The sequence below is a fragment of the Crotalus tigris genome, unplaced genomic scaffold (genome assembly GCF_016545835.1).
Source record: "Crotalus tigris isolate CLP2741 ecotype Arizona unplaced genomic scaffold, ASM1654583v1 scf7180000018484.1034840, whole genome shotgun sequence".
Taxonomy (NCBI): Eukaryota; Metazoa; Chordata; class Lepidosauria; order Squamata; family Viperidae; genus Crotalus; species Crotalus tigris.
This window is the reverse complement of record NW_024097032.1, coordinates 872,084-892,225: the sequence shown is the minus strand read 5'-3', so window position 1 is coordinate 892,225 and position 20,142 is coordinate 872,084. Positions and strand designations below refer to the sequence as shown.

General features: G+C 36.9%; 2 protein-coding genes across 4 annotated transcripts in view; one reads left to right on the top strand and one right to left on the bottom strand.

Annotated features, from left to right (window-relative positions):
- Positions 1-200: 200 nt before the first annotated feature.
- Positions 201-17,797, bottom strand: LOC120312302 (betaine--homocysteine S-methyltransferase 1). The gene is made up of 8 exons (XM_039352834.1): positions 17,632-17,797; positions 12,831-12,963; positions 11,325-11,443; positions 9,890-10,081; positions 8,780-8,927; positions 7,645-7,827; positions 4,301-4,529; positions 201-1,375 (listed from the first exon to the last, which is right to left on the bottom strand). The coding sequence occupies exons 1-8, from the start codon at positions 17,665-17,667 to the stop codon at positions 1,189-1,191; spliced, it is 1,227 nt and encodes a 408-aa protein (XP_039208768.1). The 5' UTR covers positions 17,668-17,797; the 3' UTR covers positions 201-1,188.
- A 319-nt stretch (positions 17,798-18,116) lies between these two features.
- Positions 18,117-20,142, top strand: part of DMGDH (dimethylglycine dehydrogenase) — a 49,488-nt gene continuing 47,462 nt past the window's right edge. Inside the window, exon 1 of one of the 3 annotated variants that reach the window (XM_039352832.1) lies at positions 18,117-18,243. Coding sequence is in view for 1 of the 3 variants with exons in the window: in XM_039352830.1 (XP_039208764.1) it covers positions 18,893-18,999 (107 nt within the window). In the remaining 2 variants the exon portion in view is untranslated. Of the gene's footprint in view, positions 18,244-18,797; positions 19,000-20,142 lie in introns of those variants that run through there. The other 2 variants (XM_039352830.1, XM_039352831.1) reach the window with 2 other exon arrangements.

Here is a 20,142-nt window from a genome sequence, read left to right as displayed (position 1 = left end):
GTTTAGTTGAAAGAACTCTCCGGTTGCTAGGAATTACAGCATTGTTCTCTGTAGTGTTGTATTACAATTGAGTTACTCAGTAACAGTCTTAACACAATGGTTAACCATGGTGTATATTAGCAAGTACACATTTTAGTTTACTTAAATATAAACATTCTTATTATTTTTGCCCAGAAAAACTAATAAAGAAGGAGCACAACTGGCATTAAATTTTGTTTTATTAATTTTATTTCTCTATCTCAGAAGAGTGAACTGCTTAAACTATAAACACATAATTTTAGGAACATATCTTCTAAATCAAGAAGAATATTTGTACATTTACCCAAAATACAGAATAGGAATCCTCTGCCCAAACGAGAAAAAAGCACCAAATCCACCTAAAAGTAACACAAACAAATACAAAGTTTAAAAAACATTATTGTATGAATAGGTTTTCCTGTTTGGCTTTCTGAATGGGCAACAGATGTTTAATCTGTCAGAGGGTGGTTGACAAAACATCAGAGACTTTAAATATAACTGCTTTTTTAAGGGTCTAGTATTTTGGTATTTTGCCAAACATTGCTCCACGTAAAAGCCCCCAGATGAAGCTAAATTATATCTAATCTAAAATGCACTCATATTTTACCTACAATCTTAAACCCTGGCTGTGGGAAGGAAATGTAACTGAATGCAATGTGACTTAAAAGCACAAATCTGGAACCAGCAACTGTTATTGAAGAAACAACCCTTTTATGTAATGGAATTTTCACAGCTGAAGGTTCCACAAGCATGATTATCTGTGGAACCCCTGGTAGAAATGGCCAAAGTTGGGTACTGGTTGGGTATGTCAGAGTAACTGAGAATCTGCAGGATTGTATTGTTGTTCTATGGAAATCTCAAAACTGCAACATTGGAAACAAAGAAGATCGCTATTTGGCCTTATACAGTTTCTAATTGCAATGAGACAGCATAGCTTAAAAAACACTTTACTAGTTTAGCTACAGAATGTCTATCTGCTTTCTTTTAATTGGATGATCCTATTTAATAAAATAATCTCAATACAATCAAAGATGAGGAATCTTTCTTGTGTGCATATAACCATGTTGTAAAAAAAGTAATGTTTGAAGTTATATTTTAATGTCTGTGAATTACATTTGCCCGTATCATCTCTTCATTTAATATTGATTGTAATTTTTAATTGCTGCCAATTTAAGATACAGTTTTGGATTTGAATGACTGTTTCTTGAAAAGTTCTTTCAGCTGTTGTTCAGTTGTTGTTTCTTTCTGCTGTATCAGATCACCTTTGGTCACATCCCAATCATCTGGCTTTGACAGTGAGGGACAATATGGTCGACCTGAAGCAGGTAACATATTCTCCCAGTACTCTTTTCTAGCCCTAAATACAAAACAAACAAAGCCAATTAGTGGATATAAGGAAATGGAAAAATGGCATATTTCTAATCTATTTTGTCATGGCTATCAACAGTCATTATAAAAACCAAGAAAAATAAGAAAAAGCCATGAAAACCATTGTAGATGCACAGTGAGCTCTTGACTGTATGAAGAAGCATGTATGAACATATATCCCAGGAGGAGTTCCAAATAGTAGTTAATACCTACAGAAAAAAGTCAAAAAAGTTAAAAGTTCAAATATAACCTAGACTCATAAGGGATTTAAAAAACATTTTTTCCCTCAGTTTGGTAGCAAGACGAAGAAAAAAAGGAAAGGGTAAGCCAACTGCTTGGTAAGGAAAGATCGTAAGAGGTGACAAGGGAAAGAAAGAGAAAAATTTTCCAACTCCTACTTTGCTTCAGTCGGAACTGTTGAAATAGGCCTAAGCAGATCAATTATCCCATGGAGGAAAAGACAATAGAAAGTTAGGCAGCACTTGGCTACTATAAATGAGTTTCTAAGTCTTCAGGACCAATACAGTACATCCATGAAATTTGAACAAGCTTGAGAATATCCTGGAACCCTTTTTCTGATCTGTGAGAAATAATGGAGGATGGCATAAGTGGCATAGGATTAAAGAGTGAAAAGGGAGGGAAAGGATCTAAATAACTATTATTTATATTATTGTACATTATTAAATAATCTATGAGCATTTAGAAAATAATGCATTGCTTGGCAGAATACAGATAGTTCTCAACTTACAATGACAATTGAGCCCAAAATTTCTGTTGCTAAGTGAGATATTTGTTAAGTGAGTTTTGTCCCATTCTATGATCTTTCTTGCCACAGTTGTTAAATGAATCATTGCAGTTGATAAGTTAGTAACACAGTTATAAAGGGAATCTAGCTTCCCCATTGACTTTGCTTGTCAAAAGGGGATCACATGACTCCAGACACTCCAACTGTTATAAATATGAGTCAGTTGCCAAGCATCTGAATTCTGATCTTATGATCATAGGTATGCTACAAAGGTTGTAACTGAAAAATGGTCATGTCACTTTTTTCAGTGCTGTTGTAACTTTGAATGTCACTAAATGAACTGTTGTAAGTCGAAGATTAACTGTATATCATGCCAAACCATCCCAATCTCCATTTCTATTATCATCAGTTTAGCTGACCATAGGAATGTAAGAGACATAGTGCAGCTCTGATTTTGCAAAACATTTGATGAAGTTTCCCATAAGATCCTAGCAGAGAAGATGGCAAAATAAGGGTTATATTTAGTTCTGTGTATTACATCTTATGAAAACATATCCAGATGAAAGCACTCATAAAGTAAATGGAAGAAAAGAAACTGTTGGAGGCATGTTTAGCCTGGAGAAAAAAGACTATGGAAAAACATCTCAGCTGTCTTTGAAAGGCCATGATGGAGAACATGGGCCAGACTTGTTCAGTGTGGGTACAGAAGGCAAAAACAATAGTTTAAATGACAAGGAATCAGATTTTAATTGGACATCTAAATAATTTTTCAACAGTAAGAATTATTATTTTTATTATTAAAATTATATGCTGCCCAACTTTCCAAGAATCCTAAGTGATTCAATAATAGAACATACTGGATCTTGACATATTGGACTCTCTTTTGCTAAAAGCATTTAAACAGGCTGGGATAGTTTTCTGTGAGGCATCTGTTAATAATGGGTTCTAGGATAGAACAGATGACTGGAACAAATGATCTCAAAACCTTCAGTTTTATCAACTGGATGGCAACAGAGAGATTATGTTCTGGCTCTTGGGTTTTCAATATCTGAGCTGCAAAAATGCAGGCAACCATTGTATGGCAGCAGAGATAATTATTTGTTAATGTCTATTGGCTGCCTGGATTTCTGCAGTTCAGATGCGGTAGTCTTAAATTCTACCAGTCCAAAAACATATTTTGAATATTTGACTTTGAGGTTTATGTATTAAAAATCCCATTTAAATGAAAACAATGAACACTAGAAACTTGAAAAAAACATATTCTTGACTCTAAAAAGTTAAATCAATACTAAACTGAAGTGGAATTTCAAGAGTACCGATCACTACAGATCTGTGTGGATTATTTCTATTAACCTGAAGGTTTTCTACGCTTTGAAAGGGATAGGATCCCTTAAACAACAAAGAACTAGTAGTAAATTGGTTTTCAAATGTTGTATTACATGGAAATAATTGTCCTGTAGAGAAACTAATCAGCATATACATTAAGAAGTCAATATTCTGATTGTATTTAATATCACCATCTTTAACCATAAATAAAGGAAGCATGCTAAAGACCTTTATTTCAAATAGTATGTGTTTTACTTTACAAGTAGTTGATTTTATACTCTTCCTTTGTTTTGTTCTTTGTTCTACATAGTTTCGTTTTTAAACCTTTGAGCGTACAGAATTTTGATTTTGTATTATGAAATTATGTTATTTTTAAATCTACTGCCAAGGCTATAAATTTCCAAAATAAATCACAATCTTCAACTTACAACCATTTGTTAACACCATTCAAAGTCAGAGATGGTACTGAAAAAAGTGACTTATGACCAGTCTTCGCACTTATGACGGTCACAGTGTCCTTCTAGTCATGTAATCAAAATTTGGGCAATTGGCAACTAGTACTTATTTGTAACAGTTGCAATGTCTCAAAGTCAACTGACTGCCATTTATGACGGTCCCAGGGGGCTTTGGACAAACGAAGTTAGTGGGGGAAACCAAACTGTGATTCACTAAACAACCACAATCATTCACCTAATAGCCATGGCAAAAAAAGATTGTAGAATTGAGCACAACTCACTAACCACATCATTTAGTGACAGAATTTCTGATCCCAATTGTTGTAAGTTGAGTAGTAACGATATTTTAAATCAATTACTTTACTACCAAAATTAAAATTACACTTACCTTGCTCTAACCCAGGGTTTAGTATGCATACTCAAATCGCTCCCCCAGCTACCATGTTTTTCAGATGCACGGGGTAAAAAACCCTTTTCTGGGGCCAGCTCCTCAGCAATTGCTCTGATATGATATGGTTCAAATCCACAGCATCCTCCAATATATCTGATCCCTAAATTGTAAGCTTCTCTTGCATATTTGTGAACATCCCATCGGGTTAAAATTCTTGGCTCCAAAGCTGTAATGATATGAATTTTTAAATATTCATTATAATAATTCCATTAATATTATGTACAGGGCTGATAAAAATTCAGCATTATCTTCAAGATATTTCTTTTAACCTGAACAAACCAAGTTAGGTAATTATGCATTTATTTACTTTAGCTTCTAAAAAATTTCCAGACATTGGCATGAGGGGCTCCATCTTTGGGAATAGTCTGCTGCCACAAGGTTGACCTAATCTTAAAATGACTTAAAATCACTCTTGGAGGAATAGTCTTCCATTGCAAACTGACATTCTTTTCCACTTAGCTTTCAGTTTCTCTACGTTTGATGCTGCAGGCTCTCCTCCCCCCCCCAATTTAACAACATTTTTTTACTCTTTTCATCGATCCCTATATTTATTAAATACAGTTCCAACATCCCCAAGAAAATATGCAAAATATACTGTAACTGGAAGAGTTGTGCTAATTGCTAATTCAACTGCTTTCTGTCCTTGGGCAAATTCGAACAATGTAAAGTCCCTCATTTTCCCCTACTACCATCCTGAGCAAGCAGAAGTATAGGACCAAATGTGAACCTTTCCAAACTCTGCTTCCAATTGATAGATTCAATTCCATTCATTTTGACATATTGGTTCTCAGGTTTCAATTACATGCCACTCCAATGTAATTTGTTTTCAGGATCTTTTAACAAAATAACATGTTGTGAAAAAAGTTTTGCAATTTTAATGCAGAATAGGTATCTGAAGAGTGCAAAAGTTGGCTTGAAACTCAACATTAAGAAAACCAAAATCATGGCATCTGGCCCTCTCAATTCCTGGCAAATAGATGGGGAAGAAATGGAGGTAGGGACAGATTTTATCTTCCTGGGCTCCAAGATCACCACAGCTGGGGACTGCAGCCAAGAAATTAAAAGACACTTGCTCCTGGGGAGGAAAGCTATGGCAAATTTAGACAGTATACTAAAAAGCAGAGACATCGCCCTGCCAACAAAAGTACGTATAGTCAAGGCCATGGTTTTCCCAGTTGCAATGTATGGCTGTGAAAGTTGGACCATAAGAAAGGCTGAGCGCCAAAGAATTGAGGCCTTTGAACTATGGTGCTGGAGAAGACTCCTGTGAGTCCCCTGGACTACAAAGCAATCAAACCGGTCAGTTCTAAAAGAGATCAACCCCAACTGCTCTTTAGAAGGCCAAATCCTGAAATTGAAACTCAAGTACTTTGGCTACCTAATGACAAGGAAGGACTCACTGGAGAAGAGCCTAATGCTGGGAAAGATTGAGGGCAATAGAAGAAGGGGACGACAGAGAATGAGGTGGCTGGATGGAGTCACTGAAACAGGCGTGAGCTTAAATGGACTCCAGAAGATGGGAGAGGACAGGAAGGAATGATGCCCATGGGGTCACGATTGGTCGGACACGACTTCGCAACTAACAACAACAAGGTATCTGGAGAAATTTCAAAGAGCTCAGCCTCAGTATCACTTAAATTATGGCACTTGAAATTTTATTTTAAAAGAAAAACATATTTCAGGAAGGTGAATCAAGGAAGGGGTTGGAAGACCAAAAACAGATATATCATGTATTTGTTAAACTTTTTCAGAGCATTCACAAGAAATAGCTGTTACTCCATTTTTATGGATTAGTATGAGAAATCCAAAGATAAAAAATGGTTTAAACTGAACCCTACTCCTTCAGTAGACTACCATCTTGCTTATGTCTGTTGGAATAGACAAAGGTCTTGAAAATTAAAGTACTATACCAGAAATTGCTTGATTGTGCCAATACTGTCAAGTAGAACTAGCCTGGATTGGTCTCTATAACAGGAATAAATCTTTACAGTCAAAATCTTTCAAAAAGCTATGACAAACTCTAGTTTTTGCTTCTTAGATTTGCTTCCTTCACCTACCTAGTTTCCTTCTTTGGATTTTTTTTTTGGGGGGGGGGTATATCTTTTTGATCAAATATTTAAATATGAGATTCAGGAAAACATCACTGAATTTGGGATCTACTGGAGCCATCTAAATCTGGAGTCCCCAAAACCAGGCCGCAGCCCACTATCGGGCCATCAGCCTTTCGGAACTGGACCACAGAAATGATGGGCAAGCACGCCTATGCACCTCCACTTGTGCAAGCAGTGGGCGAACACATGTGTGCATGCTCCATTTGCAGAGCTGCATGCACATGCATGCTTGCCTTCTGCTCATGTGGAACTATCCTCTCTGCCTATCACCACTGCCAGTCCACAAGGCCAAAAAAATCGGGGAACTCTGGTCTAATTCGCAGTGCTTCCAATTTTTTCATTTTCCCTAGAGACCTAGAACCAAGGAACACTTCCCGATTTTGAAATGTTTCCCCCGATGCATGTTCTTTACTCTTATTTTTTAGAGGAAATAAATACTGTGCCTGCATTTCACAGCATCTTTTGTTTCCATACTTTCTCCAAGCATTTCTCTTGAATAATTTTTTAAAACTTGAGTCTGCCCTACTACATTTAACCCAATCAATAGCTTACCTACGTATGGTGTCTTTTGAATATTTTGGATTTCAATTCAAATAATGCTAAAGTGAATATCTAAAAATTTAAATCAACTGAGTACACATTCCTGAGTGAATAGCATCTTCACTTTTCCTATTCAGCAATTTTTCCAGTCAGAATTGCCTATTCTCTCTTTAAAGGGATAATCACAGAATATAGGGATTGCAACTTTCTGCATTATACAGTATTTTGTAAAATAAAAAATAGCTAGATCCCAGCTTACACTTTGCATTTCAGGATATAACATTTTTTTTATTTAAAAGAAAGATAAACACATTTTAATGTACCTGTGCCTGTTCTAGTTAAAAGTATCTGTGAAGAAATCATCACAATCTAATCTGAATTATATACTCTTGTACCTTACTCTTGAAAAATTCCTATTTTTGGTTTAAGTTATCCAATATTTACTTGCATTTTAAGCAAGATAGTGTAGATTTCATTTCAGACTAACCATAAGCAAGTCTTCTCTAAAATCATGTGTGCAGTTTTAATCCCAGCATGTAGGTGATTTTAATGTTTTTGCACTCTTTTTCTCCCACCTTAATAACTACAAAAAAAAAACAAACCAAAAAACAAACAGCAGTGAAATCTTACCAAAAGGAAACTCTGGTAGATCAATGAAACCTTGCTTCCCACAATCAGGGGTATGAAAAGCAAGTGGCTGTGACATCAGATGTGCTTTTAGTTTAGCAGCTGCCAAACCTTCCTTCATGAGTTTTATAGTTGTAAGACAAGTAGTTGGATCAAAATGGCAATTTACTCCAACAATAGAAGCCCCTAAGAAACAAGAAACAACGTTTTCTGAAATACTTTTCAAGGACAATATTTTTAAACGTAATGCCCAGTATTCACTTCTTTTAATATTTTGTAAAACTAACTGCATTTTAAAGATGCATGAATAGAATCATCTTAAAAATGATGAGAAGTTATATTTTTGTCTTGATGAAAATGGTAGAATTCAGCAATTTTGAGCTTCAAAGTAAATAAATTACTTTAACATTACATGTTAACATACAAGGAAAAAGAAATAATGGTCAAAATAAATTTTAGAGGTGTCATGTGTGAGTATCCATGGAGTATTATTTCAACATGATATTAAGCTGAACAAAGATTTCTTCTCAGGCTGAAGAGATGCATGAAATTTTTAATCACTAAAAAAGCCAAAAAATGTGGAATAGAAGCATAATATCTTTCTTTAACTCTTATTAAATCTTGGATAGGAATATCAGAACTCTAGCCCAGTGGTGGCGAACCTATGGCACGGGTACCAGAGGCAGCACTCAAAGCCTGTGGGCATGCGCATCGTCACCCCAGTCCTAGGCCTTCAGCTGGGTTTTATAAAACCTTTTCACTTTAGGCCTCCGCCACCGTGTAAAAAAAAAAAGGTTCAATCAATTTCTCGCGGGGAAAAAAAAAGATCTTGCAAAGTTGGAATTGAACTTTTTAGTCCCACGCAGTCTGCTGTTACCACCGCAGCCATGCCCACCCAATGGGCCACACCCACCCGACATCCGAAGATGCATAAATAGGTTTTGGGTTGCAGTTTGGGCACTTGGTCTCTAAAAGGTTCACCATCACTGCTCTAGGCTATCCTGGAAAGTGGAAAAAATATCTCAGAAGGCAACAGCAATCACTTCTATATTATTGCCAATAAAATCGTATGGACACATCCATGAAATTGCCAGGAATGAAGCTTGAATTAAAATTAATAATGAAAATAACATATTACCAGCATTAACTAGTCGAACAGCACATTCTCCTGGTGGTATACCATTCATATCTCCTTCTGGGCCAATGCATAGAGTAACTGCAACTGGCAACCCAGATTCTTTTAAAGTTTCAACTGCCCATATGGCTTCTTCAACATGTTCAAAATACTGTCAACAATTTACAAAACAAGTTGAGGAACATTTGTTTGCTTTTATTGAAAAAATGCAGTATGTCAAAATAAAAATAAGCCAGGCTATTTCTAAACAATAGCTCCAATTATTTACAAGTAATCCTTGACTTATGATCACAACTGAGCCCAACGTTTCCATTACTAAGCGAGATAGTTAAGTTTTGTCCCATTTTACATTTCTTGCCACAGGTTTTAAATGAATTACTGCAGCTGTTACATTAGTAACATGGTTGTAAAATGAATCTGGCTTCCCCATTGACTTTCCTTGTCAGAAAGGCACAAAAGGTGATAACAGGATGCTGGGACAAATGTCCAAATTTTGATCATGTGACCATGGAGATTGCTTCAATGGACGTTTAAGTGTAAAAAAGGTCATGTCACTTTTTTCAGTGCCGTTGTAATTTCATAAGGTCACCTAATGAATGGTTGTAAGCCAAGGGCTACCTGTACTACCAAAGGCATCTTTAACCATATAGTAAATTACTTTAAATCTTAGAATTAGTCACAGTGATTATTTTTAATTCAATGCGAGAGCTTTCTAACCACTTGGACTCATTTCTTTAGTTTGAGGCCTGTGTTACAATGCCAAAGGAAGGATATAAATATAAATATATCCATATAAATATGTGGGGTCTGTGTCTGTATCATATTATGGAGAAAGGTCTTATGGTAGAATCTGAAGTATAACTGAAGTAGAATACAATTTAACTAGGAAATGTACACAGACTTTGCACAAATTAAAGCTTTCTTGTGCAACACAGCCTTGCCAAGTCTCTTCCTCACTGCAATCCCATTTGCCTCTTCTGTCCTTGTGTCATTAAGAGTAAAAATAAAGTTAATAATAGATTCTGATGCTCCAAAGCATTGATATTTCCATTATAAAGCAATACTTTGTCCCCAGATAAACAATATTTATTATTTGTCGGTGAATTCATTTACCTCTGCAATCAAGAAATCCACTTCTTTTTTGATAAAAACTTGCAACTGTTTTCGAAAGATTGCTTTCACTTCAGCTTCACTTTTGCTGCTTAAGTATGAAGGTGTTTGACTAACACCTCCAGCCACCAAAGCATCACCTTCTTGAGCAACTTCTTTTGCAATGTCACAAGCAGCTTCATTTATTCTCTGGCCCTAATGGTATAAAAAGATTGAAGTGCTAATTTTTTATTATCATTATTTAAATGTGCATGCTGCCCAATTTCCAGTGACTTGTTAGTGGTTTATGAGTGATTGAAAACATGGAAACAAGGCATTAAAAACAAGAAATAAAAAAAGAGCAGAAGGCAGAATTACAAATCTTGTGGAAACAAACAAACAACCTAGATTAAAAGAAGGCTTTAATTATCCTTATCAAAGGCCTGGGTAAAGAACTAAGTCTTCAGGTCTCTTCAAAACAGGCTATTAAATAATATTTTTTTTTGTCTCAGCAGCCAAACATATATTTATTTTGGGGTTTTTGCTTTTTAATTATTGTTAGCTGCCCAGAATCATTTGATATAGGTGGCCATATAAATAAAAATAAGTGAATAAACAATAAGTACATGTCAAAAAACTCATACCAGATATATATACATGTTTGTAATATGGTATCTAAATGATTTTGAGGCAGGTACATTTGAAGGTCTTACATGTTTGGTACAGGTATACCCTAAAAAACAAGTAGAGAAGAATTAAGCACTTTATCTAGACTCATCTCATTATAAAGAAAGTATTGTACCAACCATTTTGTTCTTTTAAGGAACTTTAACTGTTAATGTTAAAGCATTCCTGAAACTGGGAAAATGTAAAAAAAAAAAAAAATCTAGGCTATTAAGTATTGTTTAACTTTAAGTGTTAGTGTTGTTAAATATTAATTTAACAATAAAGCTACAAGTAGTCCTCGACTTACGACCATTTTTTTAACAACCATTCAAAATTAAGTGCTGAAAAAGGTTTCTGATGGCCGATTTTTGCACTTAAAACCCCATGGTGATGTGATCAAAATTTGGGTGCTTGGCAACTGGCATACATTTATGAGCACTTACAGTGTCTTGTGGTCATTTGATTGCCATTTGTCGCCTTCAAAAGGGGACTTCCAACAAGCAAAGTCAGTGGAGGAAGCCAGATTCATTTAATAACTGTGTGTTTTGCTTAATGACCACAGTGGTTCACTGACTGACCATAACAAAAAGGTTGTAAAATTGGGTGCGATTCATTTAACAATTGCATTGCTTCAAGATGAAAGTTCTGGTTCCAATTGTGGTCCTAAGTCAAGGACTACCTGAATACTTTTACTTAAACTAGAGCAACACAAAAGTATCAAGATTAAATACACAATTTTTAAACTCTGCTTACTTGACAAAATTACTAATAAAAAGTGATTGAAACTACTTACAGAAAATTTATCAGCTGCATAATTTCCCCTGTTCTGTAATTTATCATCACTGGCATAAAAGCTGAATGTTTGTAAAACATTTGCTCCAGCCCTGAGGAATTCTCGATGAAGCTGACGAACTATAAAATATTTAAGCAAAGTAAAGAGTTAAACATGCTGTTAGCACTATACCAGCAACATCTTTTAACAAACATATTGCCTCTATGATTCTATGTCCTGTTTTGTAACCAAAGTATCTTGATTTAATGTTTTTAATGACTAAATATTATTATGTTACTATATTTAAAAAATCATAATTGACTTTTTTAGAAAAACTATTAGAGTACTTTAGCTTGTAGAAATCCTGCACATCACAGATTGTAATTGGTACATGATGAATTATTATTAAATTATTCCACACGTAGGTCCACACAGATAAAAAGACATTTAAATTAGGAGGAACACGAGGCTCACTTCACAGATATTGATTTGGGCAAATACGGATCTAACAATGTTTCTAACTTTCTTTTCCCCGCTTGAAAAAAATAGTAATGTGATTTACATCAATCTGAAAAACTTCTATATGAACAAGGTTAAAAGATAATATTTAATTAAAAGCCTCCATAAAGCCTTCATTAACTCATAGAAGGAAAGGGCCAGATTAACACCTTAAAAATGATTGCAAAGTACAAAGGTTTTCTGGTGTGCCAATCAGCTGCATGATTAATAACAGGGTGGCACCAGCAATGAAGTTGGCAGCTAGGGCAGAAATGACTGAAAATCCGTGCAATGACTGTAGATCCTTCCTGGTGACAGCAATGTTTGGCAACAGTGAATTGGTTATTTTTTAAAAACGCCACATGCTGCCTAAGGCTGTTTTTTTTTTATTTAACCGTAATCACAAAGTTAACTATAAATAAGAACAGGAAATATCGATAGAATTATTTTCAGTAGTACACACAGAACAACAGTATCTACCTAATTAATTATGATTGATAACTCAAAAAAGTTAAGCTGGATAGGGTTAACTCTTTAGCAAATGAAATAAGAAACCTTAGTAATAGAGGTAGTCCTCAATTTATGGCCACAATTGAGACCAGAATTTATGTTGCTAAGTGAGAAATGTATTAAGTAAGTTGTGTCCCATTTTACAACTTTCCTTGTCAGAATCGCTGCAGTTGTTAAATTAGTAACCTGGTTATTAAGGGAATTTGGCTTCCCCATTGACTTTGCTTGTTAGAAGGTCGCAAAAGATGGTCATGCTGCAATCATCATAAATATAAGTCAGTTGTCAAGCATCCAAATGTAAATCACGTGACCATGGAGATGCTGCAACGGTCATGAAAAATGGTCATAAGTCACTTTTTTCAGTGTTGTGGTAATTTCAAACAGTCACTAAACGAATTGTTGTAAGTCGAGGACTACCTGTAACTAATTTAACTGGACTGGAGCAATACATTTATTCTATAACTGGGTCACAATCCAATTCAGAATATTTGATTTGATAAATACATAAATATACTTTACCTGCTTCAGGGTGTTCTACAGTAGCCTCAGGAGTCCAAGGTCCAGCTTTTACATAACCTCTCTTTTCAAGAGCAATGACAAATCCTCCATCACCAATCACAATTTCTCCAGCATCTAGCCGTTCTAAAATACCCTAAAATGACAACAATGCATCCCTGTAAACTTAAAAAAGAATGTGATTCTGATGATAGCATTGAAATACAGGTAGCTTAACAACTATTCAAAGCTATGATGGACCTTTCAAAGCAAGTGGCTTTTGAAAGAAAGAATCTGCTTTGCTGAGTTACTCCACAAAGCACAAATGTTTCCTCCTCATGCTGGATAAAAAAGCCTGAGTTTTGTAATGTGACCTGGTTCTGCTGACAATGAAGTTAGTTTGTCCAGGATCCGCTCAGGTTTCACAATATGTGGCCTGGTCCTTCCCAGCCTCCTGAATGTTACATATCATTAATAGTAAGCAATTAATTTTGAGGGGTGGAGAGGACCATTTGGAATCGAGAGGGGGGGGAGGCGCAAAGCAGGCCCAATGCTTTGGGGATCCAACAAGTGGGAGGGGAATAGATAGGTGGGCATGCGGCTGCAGCTCTGCAAAGTTAAGAATTCTACATAAGGGCAAATGACCGGGTAGCTTTTGTAGAATTCTTAACTTTGAAACAGGGTTTTATATATAGCTTTGGGGAGAGGGTTTGTTATAATTTTGAATGGTCATTAAATGACCTGTCATACCTTGAAGATTACCTGTATAGTCACAACTCAAGGACTACCTGTATTATCAAACAATAGTAAACATTTGCTATATAGACAAATTAATTAATACAATAACTAATATATGAAAGCCAATTTGGTGTAGTGGTTAAAATGTATGCCTAGAAAACAGGAGACAGTGAGTTCTAATCCTACCTTAGGCATGAAAAACAAACTGTTTGACTTTCGGCCACTCACAGCCCAATTCACCTTGTTGTTATAAGGAAAATAGGAGGAGGATTGGTATGCTTTGCTGCTTTGAGTTGTATATTAAAAGAAAAGACGAACAAAAATCTAAAGAAACTCATATTCCTCTCCAACCAGCCCTTGGATTATTATAACTAAATCAGAGGTTATCAGATACTAATAATTATTAAATATTGACATTTAATATTCTGACATATTCAGCATTTTTATGAACAAGCTTGTTAAATAGAAAATATCTAGTAATATATTTCCAACATAGCCATTTAAATTTCTTTTTGCGCTTCAGCCACTTATTAGGTATCAACTGCTATCAGCATGGTGTTTTGTACTATTTCAAAGGCATTTTGGAAGAGTAAATTGCTTCTAGTCTATAGCAAAAACTAAAAGAACTATAGGAAAATTCTCTTTTTAATGTAAACTTTGTACTCCGTTTTGCAATACACAATTCCAGAATATTTAGAGAAGAATTTAAACTTGTTCTGGACTTAAAACCGCTGTAGTATTCAGTGTAAGAAATGTTTATCATGTCTGCAAAAATGCAAGGGTGGAATTAGATATAAAAGGAAGTGGAATCAGACTGAAAACAACTGAGTATGTATTTCAGAGTTTATCCCAACTATGGTAGTTTAAAGTGGTATTGTCTTCTTAACAACAGAAAGTGGGTGGTACAGAAAAAAATAACTTTGCCTAATAGGATTACTGGAACTCTGGTAAGTGTTAACATCTTGTATTATATTTATAATAAAGATTCTTGGAATTTTCCCAATCGGAATTTGAGGAACCATTCCAGCACAAACATACTACCCTGTTGGCAAAACAGTAATGCGAATCATTATCATTCTAAAGGGAGAAACAGTTTCTTTTGGGTGCAGAAAGAGACCAGAATAGATGGCTTGTTTACAGGTTTTCTTTAACTACAGATGTAAAAAGACAGAAGAACTTATCTGAACCTACAGTAGTGGTCAAAATTGTGGAAACCTTTTGGGAAAAGTATAGAGTAGAAATGCTACCTTTGGTTAAGTTTCCACCAATTTTTCTTCTAATTTCTTTATAACTGTAGCCTTGTTCACTTAACAATACTATTTTACATCGCTTTCTGGGCAACCTGTCAACTCTTTTCATCATTACTTTAATTTGATTACGTTTTACAAGCTCACTAAATGGGGAAAAAAAACCAACCAACTTAATAGCGATCACATAACACACTGACAAATATCCTCCTCTCAGCTTCAATACATGACATCAATAACTGAATCCTACTGTGATCTGATTGGCTCATTCCCAAAACAAGATGACACCTGATTGGCTCTATAAACATTCATGCTCATTGGCTACAATCAGATGAAGGAAAGCTACCTGATATCAACTTAAGCAAGTTGTGCTTCCTTTTTCTGGTTATTTGGCTATAACTCAGTGGTTCTCAACCTTTTTAATGCCGCGACCCCCCAACCGGTCGTAGGTCGAGGACTAAACTGGTCGTAAGTCGAGGACTAAACCGGTCGTAAGTCGAGGACTACCCAACCAGTCGTAAGTCGAGGACTTTCCCTGCCTGGGAGCACCGTGCATGCGTGGTGCCGCCCCCTGCGCCGGCCGAGGCGTAGCTGGCAAGCAGCAGAGACGGAGCAGGCCGACCACCGGCTGGGCCACCAGCTGGCCCAGCCCAAGGAAGGTAAGGTACCCGCCAGAAAAGGGGAAAAAATGGTGGACAGCCTCACTTGGCGACCCCCGTGAAATGGTCGATCGACCCCAAATGGGGTCGCGACCCATAGGTTGAGAACCGCTGCTATAACTTTTCATAGAATACAGTACAGATAATTGAACAAACTATGTTGCATTACATTCTTGATTAAATTATCATTCCACCAAAAAGTGGTGTTATTAGCCATCAAACCTCAAAAATACACTTTTCCCAAAAGGTTTCCACAATTTTGGCCACTACTGTATATACTGAATCAGAAAGGGTACATGCAGATCAAGAATATCTTCGATAAATTTCATGCTAGGAATGGAGTATAAAAATCTACAAGCAAAATGATCATGATCGCTGGTAGGCTGAAATTCCTTCTTGGTGTTTTTCCTATGCTTCAATAAGGGAAGTATCTGATCTGCTTTCTGAAGTTATATTTTCCTAAAACGTTTTGTACTGATTTAGTCTCAAAAGAACGGCAAAATACCATTGGAATTATTTAGCCCTCTATATTAGAGGTCTCCAACCTTTCTCGGTTGATGGACTGGAGGGAAAGGGAGGGGGAAGCTTTTTACATGCACAAACGGGGCCACAAGCATGTGCAATGCAAATGGGGCAATGCAAGCACCCAAGTGACACTTGCTAGCACCACTGTTTTTGCCGTGTGGCACCCATTTTTGTAGCAGTGGCAGCACTAGCGCAAGTGGGGGTGCGCACACTGGTCAGTCTGTTTTGTAGCCAGCAGGCCATGGCCCGGTAGTGGGCCGTGGCCCATAGGTTGCAGACTCCTGCTTTATATCATATTCATAACTCTCTAAAGCTCTCTAAAAGGTATGACAGCTGCCCTGTTTCTTTTCATAGCTGCAGAAATTTGCTTTTTGATATCAGCCTCAATTGTTCTTGAATGTTTCTTCCCCCCTACAAACACTTTTTAGCTTCTTCTCCAAAAGATTACTTGATCAGATCAAACTTATAGAACTCTGATTCCCAAATGAAAACAATATGAATTGGATCTCATCCTAACACCATTGAAATACATTGATCAAAAAGTGACCAAATAATTTTAATATATATGATATAACCATTCTGATGAAGGAAGTAAGAATCACTTGGAAAACTTGTGAAGCAACAGGATTTCTCATGAATCTCTTTTAATTAATACTAATTGTTAACCCTCTGTTTTTATTAACTTTCAACTTACATAATTTTTACTAATGATTCCCAATAGTTACAAAAATTTGTTTTTTTGTACTATTAATTTAAAAAGTTGCATTGATTATATCAAATAATCCTAGGTTTAAATTTAAATTTTCATTTAAACTTATCATTTCACAAGAGTAATCACCTATTATCAGAGTCATTTCTGATAATAGCTTATATCACTTTTTTTATAAGTTCTATTCATCATAGAAAACATTAGTTTTTATTTATATATAGTGGGATTTTAAAGCTGTCAACAATGCGTCTCCTGGTGAAGCTCTCTAAAAGGACAAAAATTCCAATTTTTGCGTTTACAAATCTGTATTTCAGTATATGGAAATTGTGACTCAGCTGTCAGTCTTTACTGAACCAGCTTTATCCGGAATCCTGATTGTCCCAGAGGACTACTATGTCTATATTTGTCTGTGGATGCATAAGTTAGAAATATGGAAAGTGTATATAACTATCTTCTTCCAAATGAAGTTAATACAATTGGGCAGCTATTTCTGCCATCAATTAAATCAGCCAAGATTAATTGTATATATACATACATACAAGATTAATTGTATATATACATACATACAAGAAAATGTTATGTGCATCACAAAATAAATAATATAAAAAATAATTACATGAATATCACAGCAAGTTTTACGGTTCCCTGGTTGTTTTACGCTACAAATCCAACCGTAAAAGAACCAAGTGAGAAAAGATAGTTGGCATTAATGTGCCTCAACTCATGGTTCGTACTTTCCTCTTCTTATCAGCCGAAACCATTCCTCTCCTTCTACTCTTATAATTCCAATAGTTTGTAAGAGCCTCCCAACAGGCCTCTCAGGAGAGGAATATTGTACTTTGTGTTTAACAGGCAACCTCGCCAACCAAAAGGGGCGCTTTCCTTGCTTTTGCTTTCCTGCAAGAGAATAGAGAAATGCGTCCCGAACGGCAACTTGTTCTGTTTACCTTCTTAGCTTTAGAGCTTCCTCCAATAGGTGCCATGACGAACTATTCCCGCTGGCCGCACTTCTCGTCCGCTGCCAGGGCACAACTCTCCTCTAACAAAGCAGGTCCACCACAACCCGCAAACGTCGCATTTTATAGGCTGGAGACTGAGGTGGGCGGATTCGAAGCCGGGGATGGATTGGGAGAAGCCTGAAGGTTCGTTGCCGACCCGGCCATTTCTGGACCCTCCTTCTGATCTCCTGCCGCCAAGATCATCCACAACGCGACTGCGAGGCGCCCCTCTCGAAGAACTGAATAAAAGCCTATTAATTTGCACAGCATACCCAGAATGTGTATCTAAGAAATAAGCAAAAATGGAAGAGCCGTTTTGGGGCAGACTTTCCTAAATCTAAGATTTTGGGAACGTATGGAGCACAGCTCCCATCATTCGTAACTACCACCCCCTTGTCCCCAGACGACGTACGAGGCCTTAGCAATCATACTCCAAACTTTCGGATGATGCCAAATGGGGAAAAGGGTATCAAGGCATTTCTTCCACCGAGGGACTGTGATGTAATGTGCTGTGATTTCCCCACCACTGACCCGCGTGCACGTGTGTACGTTTTGGTGAAGGTACAGATACTGCTAGCCCTCTGTTTCTCTCTACCCTACAAAGCAGCTCACGTGTACTGTTATGGGAATTTTAAACAGTGCGGCTATTAATAGAAAAAAGACAGAAAATTTACTTAGTCTTGTTTGGCTGCAACCTTTTTTCTCTAAACTTTCATAGAAAGCCAAGTTAAAAGATTTTTCTAATTCAGCAACCTACGCATCGGGCTCCTAATGACAAACCCAGTCACGTATGTAGAGTACCGTTATCAGCGTAAATATCAGACGATTCCCAACATTCCCGCTGCATTTCTGCTTCCCGAATCAGCCTTTCTTCCTCGGTCACTCTAATCTAGTCCTATTTCCCCTCTCCTTCCCTCCTCCTCCCCCCCCCCCCTGCGATTTCCCACTGTAACCACATGAACAGAGCCCCGGGAGTGCAGCGGGGTGAGAGAGTTCAGGCACGGTCTCCTCCCTCTTAGGAGGGTCACTAAAGAGGCCGATTCCGCCTATCGCCTGCGACGGGTGGTTCCGCCTATCTCCCCCCCCCCCGCTTAGGCTGCCAACTAAGGGAACTCGAAGTTTACTCAATTGCTTGGTTTGGAAGGGAGATCGGGAGATCTTTGTGCCCATTGCTATCCATTACTGTACTAGCGTCTTCGAGGGGGAAGCCATGCTGCAGGGAACGCGGAGATTGCTGCCCGTAAAACTGCGAGTTAAACAGGTCGCCTTTCCCGTATCTTCTCGAGGTTTTGCTTGCAGCCCGACCACTGACAGGTGGTGAGTCCGGCTTCAGCTCTCCCTTTGTTGGCGGAGTATTTTTTGCGTCTTTTTTCTCAAGACAGTACAAGGGCGAGGGTAGTCCACAAATATTGCTTCTGCATGGGCACTGTAGTGCGCTGCGTGATTTGCGCAGATACCTACCACACCCCGCTCCTCTAGTCTGCCCATAGAGTGAGGCGATGTACATCTCTTAAATCCCCCATTCCTAGATATTCCAGCACATTAAAATAACTTCAATGTTACAATATTGATAGACACAGGAAGGAGGATTGCATATGTGTTATTTTTGCCCAGAGTCTAGATAACGGCAAGCCCAGTTTTTATTTATTTGCATTTTATTCTACCCTTCTTCCAAAAATTTTGAAGGGGGCGTACTGCATTCTTCTTTAATCTTCAAAAACAAAAAAGTGAGATAGAATAGTGCACGGATCGAAGCCTCTCAGGATTGGCTTTGTGGCCAAGCACAATGGTGAACTAAGCTGTTCTTGATCTAATGACAGGATTGCTCATCCCATAATCTTTAGGCCTGTGTATATTTCATTCCTAATGCATGCATGGTTGGATTCTTTAAAAAAAAAGTATGGCTAATGCTGCCAGTCAAAGACATATTGCAGTTATTTCACCTTTTATTTTTCAGTGGATTTTTGTTATTGTAGAAAAAAAATGGAGAAACAGAAAATATAAATCATGAGTTGAGTATGATGAAAACTAGATATTCGGTTAGATGACAAAATAATTGCACAATAAGTGATATAACTAGAAATATCCTTGAATTTTATCCCTGTGCTTGCACAGCAAACTTAACTTGGTTACGGAATTACTGTACTGTAATCTATTTTCTTGGATTGCACAATTCATTAAATTATAAGTTAACCAAGCAGTCAGCTAAGTTGCCTAACGGTAAATAATAAAAAGAAGCAAAGTTAAAACATTAAGTTTAGTACGTTGTGCAAATGCAAGCATTAAACTTTAACTGACTGTTAAATGTTATGGAAATTCAATTCATAAACCTATATTTCTGGCGTATTTAACAAGAACACAATTCATTGGTCCATTTGTAAACTACTCTGCAGCATTTTAGAATAAAGCAATTGGTTTCTTGGATAAATCAATAATTACAGGTCGTCCTTAACTGTTGGG